General features: G+C 44.7%; 1 protein-coding gene across 2 annotated transcripts in view; it reads right to left on the bottom strand.

The window, feature by feature from the left end:
• Positions 1-2,453: 2,453 nt before the first annotated feature.
• Positions 2,454-11,997, bottom strand: part of GPRIN3 (GPRIN family member 3) — a 34,192-nt gene continuing 24,648 nt past the window's right edge. For both annotated transcript variants that reach the window (XM_082050795.1, XM_082050794.1), the window contains exon 2: positions 2,454-11,323. In XM_082050795.1, the coding sequence (XP_081906921.1) occupies positions 8,833-11,214 (2,382 nt within the window). In that variant the 5' untranslated portion in view covers positions 11,215-11,323 and the 3' untranslated portion in view covers positions 2,454-8,832. The remainder of the gene's footprint in view (positions 11,324-11,997) is intronic.

Genomic DNA, 11,997 nt, shown 5'->3' with positions numbered 1-11,997 from the left:
AGAACCCAGCAGCCATTCCTATGCACCAGCCATCTTCTAACAGGTGCCGAGAAAAATGTGGGCATCGAGCAGTTGTGCTCCAGCTGCCGGAGAGTTTTTCACCAACTTGTGTGAAACATATCCCTAATGGCTAAGCTCACTTATGTCTTTCTGATGTTATATAAGTGGATTTAGAGAAACAGCACTGCCATGAGCAGGTTTCTAATTAGGAAAAGAAATAAATAGAATTAAGGAATTAAGGCAGAACCTCAGCATGAATGACCCAAATCCTTTCCTTGTGCCACAGTCCACAGCAGGCTATTGGAAAACTTTTCTTCTTTTAGGAAGTTAATTCATTACTATGATGGCACGGCAAAGGCAAATTCCTTTGTAGGCTGGCACCCACACTCCCAAGCTGTTGATCCCACTTAATTTGACTCCTGTAAGTGCAAAGGACAATGCTTTAGGAAGCGGGGTGCTCTGCGATGCAAGCAGCAGTACCCTCACTCACACAAACGCTGCTGAAATACAGGTAGCAATGGGGCACCTGTTATTATTTCCTAATTTGCACTGATGAATTTCTGTTGGTCCAAACAGGCAGACTGTCATTACTACTCATAGTTGCCTACTACCATACTGGGTATAGGAGTCCAATTGACAATGGCTTTCTCAAGCATCCATATGTCTCCACAACCTGACCTCAACAGGACATAAGTGCACTTCATGCTTCTCACAAATGAGGCCATATTTATCTAAATACTCAGCTGCAGATTTAAGTGCCTACTTCTTAAAACATTAGCTAGTGAGACTAGTAATTTATAGTTGTCCAAAGAGTATTTTGAAATTTGATGAGGAAATCTTATGGTTTCCACTCACAATGCTGCCACCAGCCACAGAGTGTTTTTGATGGCATTTGAATCCCTAAAGGCATGACGGTTTCTTTAGCTGGTTAAAGCAGTGAAGCAGATACCCTGGGATGTAGTGCTGGTGGCTGGAAAGCTCATGTCCTCAGTAAGTCAGCTGATGCATGAGCAAGAAGCCAGACTTTTTTTATCTCATTAAAACTGCTATGTTATATGGTATAAAATCTGGATCAGATGGATAATGAACACTGGTAATTATTGGTTTAATAGGATGCTAGCTTGTTTTCTGTACTGGTCCTTTTTCTGCTGGGACTGTACCCCTAGGGCTGGGGGTTCTGGGCTTTTTCCCTACTACATAAAGACTACATGGATGAAGTAGAAAAGGCAGACCTCAGTTTTCCTGCCCACAAAGAGAGACTGCCACTTGCAGCACACAGCTGAATGAACCCAGATACTGTAGGGAAACACCCCACTCCTGGCAGTTCGGGTTTGGGACTAATCTTCGGCAGCCACTGGCACACAGGAACCTGGATCATACAACCAGGAATCCAGCAAAGCTCATTAATAAAATGTCCTGTACCACTGCCCAAGCACTGGGCAGTTAGTTGAAGTAGCCTGAAGCCCAGCAGCCAACCACAAGACACAAGTATAGAAACACAGTAAACAACTACTTTTGGAAAGAGGGCTCCAGCTTAGGGTGAGCAGCCAGAACGACCCTGGTAGCAGGGGAACTGTGCAACCATGTTATCTCAGGGGCTATTCTGCTCCTTTCCTCTCACCGCAGGAAAGAATACACCAAGATGGGGTCCTCATATCCTCTAGAAGTAGAGAGACACAGGGAAATACCATACCTGTAGCTCCACTGATCAAAGTACTTCACTGCAATCATCTGTTACCTTATGCTCTTTTGTACTCTGAGAGAAAACTTCATTTCTTTTGGGGGAGGAAAATGGTTCAGGTTGCTCCGATGCTGATACTCTTGGCTTTGTACATGGTGTTCAGGCATGCTGGTGGGTGGTGGTGGCAATTTGGTACAGCAGTGACACCACAGGGTTAAAATTCTGCCCTTTACAGCTCAACTCCTGGGTTGCTGAGCTGGATGAAAAATGTTTTGCTGTGTGGCAACCGGCTGCTGAAAGGCTGAGTGAATTCATGCGGAAGGGTTGAGTAGCAGCCGCTGCAGAAAAGCCTATGCTCATCAGCAGCTGTGAAAAGGCAATGGCACTTAACACAGAAGGAAGCAGACTGGTCTCTTCTCTGGCAGGGACAGTGCACGGTGGCTTCACCACACTGAGCTTTGCAAGGTGCCAGGTCCCAGGCCTGAATTTAAAAAGCTCTGTCTTTCAGACATTCACAGATTTAGCCAGAATGGCCAGCAACATTTAAAAGTTCTTTCTTTTCCCATGTAAGCCTACAAATAGAGACCCATAATAATTAAGACAGTGTTCATTTTATTGTACTCAGCATGGAAACCAGGAGATGTAAAACAGCAAAACATTAAATTCCTAAGGGATTTGATCACGTGGATAACATTGCTTTAGTATCACTGTAAGACTTCTTCACATGCAAACTCCTGTTGGTATGTCTTGAATGAATGCCACAGTACACCTGGAAGCTTAATATTAGCTTTACTTCATACAGTACATCACATTCAGTCAGTGTAACTATAAAAATAAAAAAGCCACAATAATATTAGTTGTTGTTAGAAGCCCCCAAATTGGTTTTCTGCTGCTGCTGACTGATTCGTGGCCATCATTTTCGTGGTGTTTTCAACAGCCAGGAACTCAAAGTTCACCCCCTCCCCGCCCCCGCTTTAGCTCTGGGTACAAACTCCCAACACTTTTCAGCGTGCTAACGAGACTTATCTTCAGACTTCAGATGTGATTTTACATACCACAAATGCACGGATTTTTCTCCTCCATTTTACTGCAATTCTTTGGGGCAGTGCCTAGACTTGCATTTGGCATACTTGAAACTACTGATTATGAACTGGGCTAAAGGAAGTGTTGTCAGGACGACCCTCCAAGCAGAAGGGTCACCTGTTGTAGCAGAGCTGCTGAGAAGCATCTGAGAGACTTGTGTTCTGCAGCAGACAACTGCTGAAGACTTTGCTGTCAGAATTGCCATTTATTTGTACTCCAGAGGGTGTCAGTCTAAGCAGAAAGCTGACAAAACTTAAGGTCTAGTGTTTTGAACAGGACTTGGTTGACGTGATTCTGTTTCTAATGAGCTCAGATGCTTTTGTCCGTAGTCTTTGTGCAGAAACCAGTTTGTACATACAAGAGTGGATTTCCACAGAGCTCAGGAGCCAGTGTGCATCTCTGTACACCCCAGCCACTGCACTTGCTGTTGACTGTCTAGACATGGAGGTTGGTCAGCTGTGGTGGTTTTATTTGTTTTGGTTTTGGTTTTGTTTTAGCTATGGCTGTGGGAAGTTTTCTAGAGACCAGATAAGGAGAAAATCCTTGTTTCTGTTTTGCAGAGTCATCTAAGCTTGCCTCAAAGTTGTGAAAAATGCTAAACCTCTGGCAATCAATCAGAAAAGCAAAGAGAAAAAATAGTCTTACTGTATGAGTAATTAATGAGACCTGTATGCATGTACACCCCTTTTAAACATGTACTCATGCACACATAAGCTTACCTACAAGCAAATCTTTTCCTAGAGAAAACCCTATTTCCTCTTTGTGTGATTTGGCTCAGTAGTAACACAATTTTCTTCTTTAAAGAAGCCTTAATGATGAAAGATGTTTCACATTGCAAAATCTTTCTTGCTGAGATTTGATGGAAAATACACATTATAAACTCAGGGATGGAAGAGCTGCTCAGAAAAGCACAAAGCAGATAAAACAATAAATCTCAGTGTTTAAAAAAACCCAACCCAAACCAAACAAGGATGAAATTCATTCAGCTTGGCTCAATTCAGCTGTAATAATTCATTCTTTCTTTTAAACATCGACACTGACTCGAGTGGGATAATTTAGGCCCCTAAGAGAACATTACAGCCATTTCGGGCCCATGGACCACCACAGCATCCAGTGACTGCAGAGATGTAGTGTGCGGCATTTAGATAAAGATCTATGTGCATATCATTGGGATGACAGAAAATGCTGACCACTCATACAGGCATCAGGGAGTCATCAAAAAATAAATCATCAGAGGTTCAGACATTACAAAAACAGGGGGAAAAAATAAAAAGGAAGGGAGAGTTTCCTTCAGACCACAGCCATTAACTTTCCAGTACCATGGAGCCTGTTGATCAGTTGTCTCTCATTCAGAACAGCCATTTCCATAAGCTGGGTGTGAAATACTCTGTCTTGGTAACCTTTTGCATTAATTTTCAAAAGGTGTAGAAGGATAGACACAGAACAAGGCAATGGAGCTAATAAAATCTGTACTTTCCTACAAACTTGGCACATACTGAGCTAAGTAATGAAACACTGGTATGGTATTAATAGATTCCATCAAGTTTCCAAACTGAAAACCAGTGCCAGACAACTTGAACTTTCCATCAATTTCAACACTGATTTTCATTTGGATTTCCACTTCTAACTTTAACACTTCAACATAGTAATGAAATTCAAGAAAAAGCTAGTGTTATCTTTAGAGCATATATTCACCTTTTCTGAATCCTTTGAATATACTTCTCTGAACAGTGCACTTTATAAGCTCTTATATGGTAGTAGCGATAATAAACTGAGGTTGTTTGCCTAGTGGTTTTGTTGAATTGTATTTGGATATATCTATACATACTAGCAAAATATACAGCCTTTGGAAATATTTGTTTTCCTAAAAGCCATGAGACACCAACAATATGAAAAATGTGTGAGCTCAGAATGAACAAATGTGCAAAACTTAAGCAAAACATTGGCTTTACAGCCATAGGAATGGGAATTCCTTGTGAAACACCTAAATCATCTTCGTTTTATTTCTCATTGGTCCCTCCCCATGTTTCTCATCAATTCCATCTTGTAGATTTAAAAGAAGGTTTCCTTCCTCTGAAACGGAGAAGACTTCTTCTTCTCCCTGTCCTTCCATCTCTTTCCCTACTCTTTTTTCCAGACCAAGTCAGCAGAAGCAAGGCAGGACTTCAGCACTTGTGCCCAAGGCAACACAAAGCCAGCAGACACCAATCAAGCACACACAGACAGTGGTGGAAGTCACAGCCTCATGCTAAATCCAGGACTATATTGCAAATTGCCTGCATTGTGGTTCTGCTTCAACTCAGGTTTTGCTTTGGCAACATTGAAATACGCTTATTCTCATCTTTCCTAGTGGAAAGCTCCTGAACTGAAACCAGAAGTAATTCTTCCATTCTCATTCACTGCTTTTGTTAATAGTTCTGGCCATGTCAACCTTCCCAGAAGATGCAACCAACAGGGAGGAGTTTACTGGCAATTAGCTTGTTTCCTAAAATTTCTCATCTTGCTACAAACTGAATTTAAGCATTACTTCAGCTGGCTAGGCTGCAACACAGGTCTTTATTTTTTTTTCTCCTCCATACAGATTTGATCTTGAGAATGACAATGGTTTTAATCCTCCTTTTATTAGCCCAAATGGATTTCCTTGGTTGTTAACCATTCAACCAATGCAATGTGATTCTGAGACACTGCACAGAGAAAAAAAGAGCGGGGTGGTGGCACACGGACCATCCCTCCCTACCTTCTGCCACACCACTACTCCAAACACACTTCCATTTTTGGTGCTGACAAGACACCAAGAACAGTCTTTCTTGGCTGCTACAAGACCACTGGCATGCATAATATTTGCTAATTGCTCCCCAAAACATGGTTCTATTTTGCTGCTGGTGAAAGATGCATCATCCCTATGAGGATTCACATTGTTATTTTACGCAGGAAAAAGCATAAATTACTAGTGTTAAACTAGCAGGTTGCTTACAGTCTGCCCTAGCAAGGCAAAGTGAAAACCTAAAATACTTTCCATGAGCTATGCTGGTGATTATCAACTCATTTTTGTTGTGTTGGTTTTTGGCAAGTTATTGCTTGGCTTCAAACACATGCCTGCAGGACTTCTGTGCCCACCAGGAAGCGTCACTGACATTTTGCAGTTTTTCTTTGCACTCATATTTTCCCAGAGTACAAAAGCACAGTGCTCTGCTGACCTCTATGGTTTTTCCAGTTATGCCTGTGCAGTTGTTCAGATGCATCCACTTGGTAGCCTGCCTGTCAGCGTTTTGTGGCATGTACGTATTGGTGAAGTTTTCCTGGAAGAAGGGTCAGTCAGGGTGGGAGGTGAGGGTGGACTGGCTGGTGAAGTCTTAGAGCTGCAAGCAGCTGCCGGGAACCAGGAGAGGTCTCCCATTCCCCATGAAGAAGAGTTAATTCTAGTGCTGGCCCAGCACCCTGCTCATTCATTGCCAAGCCCAGTTTGATTTCAATAAAGCAACTCATACCCATATGCTAGAAATAGTTTGGAGAACTTCAGCTAAACGATATAAAGTTCATGGAAATCGGTGAATGCGCGATAGCCATTTATTCTCCTCTGGAAAAAAATATGACAATCCACTTATATATTCAGACGGAACATATTTGTAAAGGGACAGTTCAGAGTAAGCTGTCTCACAACAGTACAGCAAGGGGGACAGCAGAGTGAGGGATGCGAGCTGAGCCAAGGGACATGGTTTCGCAGGAAGACAGGCTGGGCAGCAGCAGCGAGGGAGGGAGGGGCTGAAGGGAGGCAAAAGGAGAAGCAAAAAGCCTTGGACCTGGACAGGACACAGCAAACATCACAGAGAACCTCTTCAGGGCTGACACAGACACAACATGGGAAGAGACACAGAACTTGTCAACTAACCTGACCTAATGAGACTGCCAATATTAATCCCACACAAAATTTCACATGAAACTCACATCTTGGACACTGCTAGGAAGGATGTGGAAACAGCAGTACCAACAGAAAAAAGGCAGGAGATTTTCCTCCTTGTAGGCTGATGTGGGAAGACACACTCTAATGTGGTATTTCAGAATCGGCAATTCAGCATCAAGTGGGAAAGGACTTGAAATAATATAGAGAAATGGAATAAGGATGTGCCACAAAGCCCCCAGATATATACTAGCGGAAAATTAGGAGTCAATTCAGTACTATGCCTAGGGGCAACACCTTTCATTGAGCTAGGTTAAAATACTGTATCTTACAGTATTTTATCTCTCTGCTGGGGAAAAATTGCCCCAAAACAGCTGCTTTGAAAACTTGGCAGTTGATAGACTCAAAAAGTCTGGCCTCCTAAATAAAAGGGAACCATACCAGGTCTGCTTCACAGGAAAAAACAAAACAAAACAAAACAAAAACTCATTTACACAGTGTAAACTTGTAAGATTTACAGAATAATTTGGAAGAGTAAGATCTACAGAGTAAGTCCAGAGTGTGGTACTAGAGACAGAAATAAATTATCATCATGATTCATGAAAAATCTTTAATGGAATAAAAATAACACCTACTTAACTCTAGTACCCTGCAGGATTACAATATCCAAATCCTCAGTGCTTTGCAGGATTGAAAACTAAATTTTCTACAAACTGTAGGAGTTCCCCAGCCTCCCATCATGAACTCTAGTGGACAGAATAAAAAGCTAGAGGGAAACACATTTCCCAGGTTGAAAACTAAAAATTCAGAAATGTGACCAACATACATTTGAGACATTATTGTATATCACACTTCTGGAGAAACAGTCACTAAGCTACCTTTTATTAGCAGTTTCTACAACTTTTCTAACATTAGAAATACATAAAAGATAGTCTCAAGATTTCAGTACTTCTGTAAAGTAAATGTTTCAAGTTAACAATATAATGGTTTATGATATAGAGAGCATTAGGTAAAACAAAATCTGCACAGGCTAAATAAATGGTATTCAGGTTATGAAAGGCAAGAAAAGCACTAAAATTCTGAAAAAAAAAAAAAAAGTAGAAGATTTGTCTAAGGACTTTAAAGGGAAAAAAGTCAGTGTAACACACTAGACACGTAGGTTCATGGACCCAGACGCACAGGACAGTCTGTTCCTATGGGAAAACATTACTGTGCATCTCTGGACAGAGAAAAAAGATGCACCCCACTTTACAGAGTGATTTAGAGGAGAGGTGCTCAGCACCATGGGATGCTGGAAGCAGGGGCTGCCCACCCCGGCTGAGGAGCCAGACCAGCTCGCTGCTTTTGAAGGACATGGCTGGAGCGCCACAGCATGAGGGCACCATCCCATTGGGTGCAGGTACATCTGCTGATGTGCTGATGCATCCCCTGCTTATATCTTAAGCATGGCTGATGCAGGAGAGAAAAGCCCACAGAACTTTTCCTTCTCTCATCTCCCCTTCTGGCCATCAAAATCTCATTGACTTCACTCCTCCCAAAGAGATAATCCTTTAGCCTTCACCCTCACTCTTTGCCTGATTCTCCATTTCAATAAGAGGGGAAGATCTGGCTCTCTGGGGCTCACGTGAGAATGGTTCCCACAGTATCCACAGAAGTGAGACTGCTCAGTGATGAATGTCCGCAGCCTTTTCACGCACTTGCCTCAGCGTGGGTAACTTACACACCAGGAAAGTTGTCTTGTATTAGGTCTTTACAGGTGTCAGACCTTAGGTTCACCTCACCCAGCTTCCCCCAGCCCACTCCTTTGTGTAAGACCTTGTGATACACACAAATAGCTTTCCATAATGACTCTGACAATATCTCTGCCTCTTGCTTTAGCAGAAGGTGCTGCTCTCCCTGCAGCAATGTGGCAATTTTAATTTGTGCTCTTGCTAAGTGCCTAGCATTTCATCTGACAGTAGTTGGGATGGGGGCATAATGTGGAAATACACCAGCTGTGGCAATAATAACGGTGTGACGGAGCATGTGGCTACTCAGAAAACAAAGGGGAATAATTTTCCACTGTTGCTGCATCACAACCCCAATAACACAACTGAACAGCAGGACTCGAGACTTGAGGGGAGGGATTCTCTCTACCACAGCAGACAACTACACATCCCTGCAAACCATGTCAGTCTAACACAGAAGCAGGAGTGGGTCGGACACAGCAATTAGGACGCCTAAAATTCTGCAGCATGGACTGGAACACGTTGTGCTGCCTTCCTTTCAGTTTTTTATTTGAGGATGTATCTGAGGAAATAGATTTCCGGGTCTGACTGTTCTGGGCCCGAATCAATTTCTCGTGTTCCCGTATTTGTCTCTGTAAGTGGTTCTGGATGGCAATTCCCAGGGATTCTGGATCAAGGGAAGCACCATAAACTTCCCATGTCATGCCTTGCTCATCCCAAACAACATCCCTGACGTGCTTGGTCTGCTTCACCTGCACTTTTGCCTCCATGGCCGGAGTGGGCTGCTTTTTGTTTTCTCCCAGGTTTGGCAAGGCCTGAGCTGAAGCAGGAACAGCTGCCTTGTGGACCTCAGATCTGGACTCCTTGGCTTGGAGGTCCTTCTGCTGGGGAGCTGCTGATGCCTCCAAGGGAGGGGTGAGATGTGCAGAACTCACACTCAACTTGGGTGTCAGTCCTGCCTGAAGACTCTGGCTGCCAGCCATCTGAGCCTGGCCAGCATCTCCCCGGCCTCTGCTCTCCTCCTTTTCATCTGCATCCTCTGAGCATGCTTTTATGCGGACAGTGGTAGGCTGGCTGCTAACATTCATCACTCCTTTAGGATCAAGCATCACCGAGTCTTCTTCCTTTGGTTTTACCGCAGACTGATTAGGGATGGCCTCCCCTTGACTCACACCCTTACTGTGCAGATGCTTTTGCTCAGAGCTGCCCAGGACCTCCTTCTGCTTGACTTCACCACCTGTGCTACAGAGTAAAGGCAACTGACTGCTTCCTGCATCATGGACAAGATCCTGCATGTTGTTCTCGGTTCCTGGGAGAGCGGCAGCAGAAGTGGTTCTTGGTTCACCAGTGCCAGACTCAGACTGTGCTGGAGTTCGATTACTGGAGTCAACTGCAAGCTGCTCAACAGGGATAGGCTTTGGTAGGACTGAAGCATCCATTGGCAGCTGAGCAGCATCGTTGCTGCCGTGAGTTGCACCAATCATTTCAGCATTCCTCACAGATGTTCCTTGGGAGGCAATGGCTGCAGGGGAGAAGGGGAGAGCAGGTTTTGCATTATCTGCTGACACCAGAGACACCACATCAGATGGGTCCCCAGGTAGTCTGACAGGCTGGGTTTGGGCTGAAGCAGTCATAGCCATAACAACAGTTGATTTTGATGTGATACCAGAACATGGGGACTTTTGTTGTGAGGAGAAACTGTCAGTAAGTGCAGATTGGCTCAGCCTCATACCTCCTTGGTAAATAATGTGCAGTTCTTCCTTCTCCTCTGAAGCAGGATTCCCTTTTAAGAAGGCAGCAAGGATGCTGGGGCTGGTGGAGGCAGATTTGCTCTCCACAGTAGCGACAGCCTGAACCTCAGCATCTCGCCATGTCCTGCTTACTGCTTCCTGAGTTAAAGAGCTGCTCTCCGGCTGAACTGTCATTGTACCAGTTTCTCTGAATTTGGAGGGCTGCGTGCGGCCTGGAGTTCCCGGCGTGGCATCTGCATTATGTACGAGATGTGGACTTTCATGGCTAGACTGGGCTGGTGCCTTGTTGCTCTGCACCACTTCAGTTTTATCTGTGGGAAGCAACTCCATGGTGTCTGTAACCCCACTTTTTGCCTCCAAACTGGTCTGTGGGTTTCTCCCCAGATCAGCTTCGGTGTGCTTCACTGATGAGGCTGATTGACATGCAATAGAACCATTTTTTTCTGCTCTGTCATTTCCCCCTCTTTGCAGAGGGTGTCCCTGAGAAGTACAACAGGACTCATTATCTCTAACAGAGTCGCCCAGGGAAGAATAATTTAACACTTCGAGTGCTGGCTGATCATCATTTCCCAGAGGTTTCAGGGCAGACTCATCCATTTGTGTCAGGGAGCTCATTTTCACCTGGCTGCCCTGCACAAACTGCTGGGAGCTCTGGGGGGCTGGCATCATCTCTGGCCCCTGCCCTGCCAAGGGGGCTCCCGCTGCAGTGGGGGCTGGTGCTGCCGGTCCCTGGCTGCCTGCTGGCCGGGAGTAATGAGCAGGCTCTACGGCTGCAGGACACCCCTCCGCAGCTTTGCTGGTGAGCCCTGGAGGGAAGGCTTCCTGCTGGCTAGCATCATCCTCGTGGCATCGCTCACACCTCTGCACACTGGCAGCTGCCGTGCATTTCAGGTTGAACAAGCAAACTCTAGCAGAGCCAGATGGCATGCATGGAAAGCCATTGCTGGCCCTCTCTCCATTGGGCAGGTGGGGCTGGCGCTTCGCAGACTGCAGGTCTCTCAAGTGGTCCTGCTCCACAGAAGCTGTGACCAGGGAAAGCTTGGCAGATCTCAGAGGATCTGGTACAGTCCCCATGGACTGTCTTCGAGATGTGGTTTGTCCTCAGCTTCTCCTCGGAGTTTTCTTGCCAGGTGGTGGGTATAACAGGACAGGCTGTCAGAGACAGGTTTCCTGTAAAGCTAATCTGTTAAATGAAAGAAACACAGTGTTAGCAACAGTCAGATTTAAGAAGAAAAAGCACCCAGAACAGATTGATTTTACAGCTTGGAGAGAAACACTTGCAGGTAGGAGAGAAAGTGAAGCATCTGATTCTGCCTAAAAGTCACATAAAAGGCACAGATTTCAAGGATCTCCCAATTCCAAGGTCTGGATGAAGAAGAAAATACTAGTGACAAAGCGACAACAGCTGCCCTGTTGTTGATACATTAATGAAAACATAATGATATGCCAAGAGGGAGGAAAACACCCTAAATATGAAGTGAAAGCAGGGATGAATGGGAATGGGAGCAGACTATGTGTGGAAGTTTGAGATCACAAAGTAAACTCCCTGTGATAAAATCCTCTAGCAAGCCACCTGTGAAAGGAAAGGTGCTACCTTGCCTGTTGTGTGTCTGTGAAGAAGAGAGCTGATTCCCCCAGGATCCACCCTGTGACCTCGGTGGATCCCACACCTTTGCTGAGCACCAGTTTCCCCTTCTTCTCACGAAGAATCCTCCTCTAACTCCACTACAAACAAGGACATGGTCACAGGGGGCAACAGGTCAATTCAGATTAACATAGATGAACTCAGACCTCACTGGTAAAAGAATACAGAAGGATGACACCTGCAGATAAACACCAAAAGAAGGTACTGCACCA

Source organism: Streptopelia decaocto (genome assembly GCF_964273445.1).
Source record: "Streptopelia decaocto genome assembly, chromosome: 4".
NCBI classification, from domain to species: Eukaryota; Metazoa; Chordata; class Aves; order Columbiformes; family Columbidae; genus Streptopelia; species Streptopelia decaocto.
The sequence above is the reverse complement of the archived record's forward strand: the minus strand, read 5'-3'. Positions and strand labels throughout refer to the sequence as shown.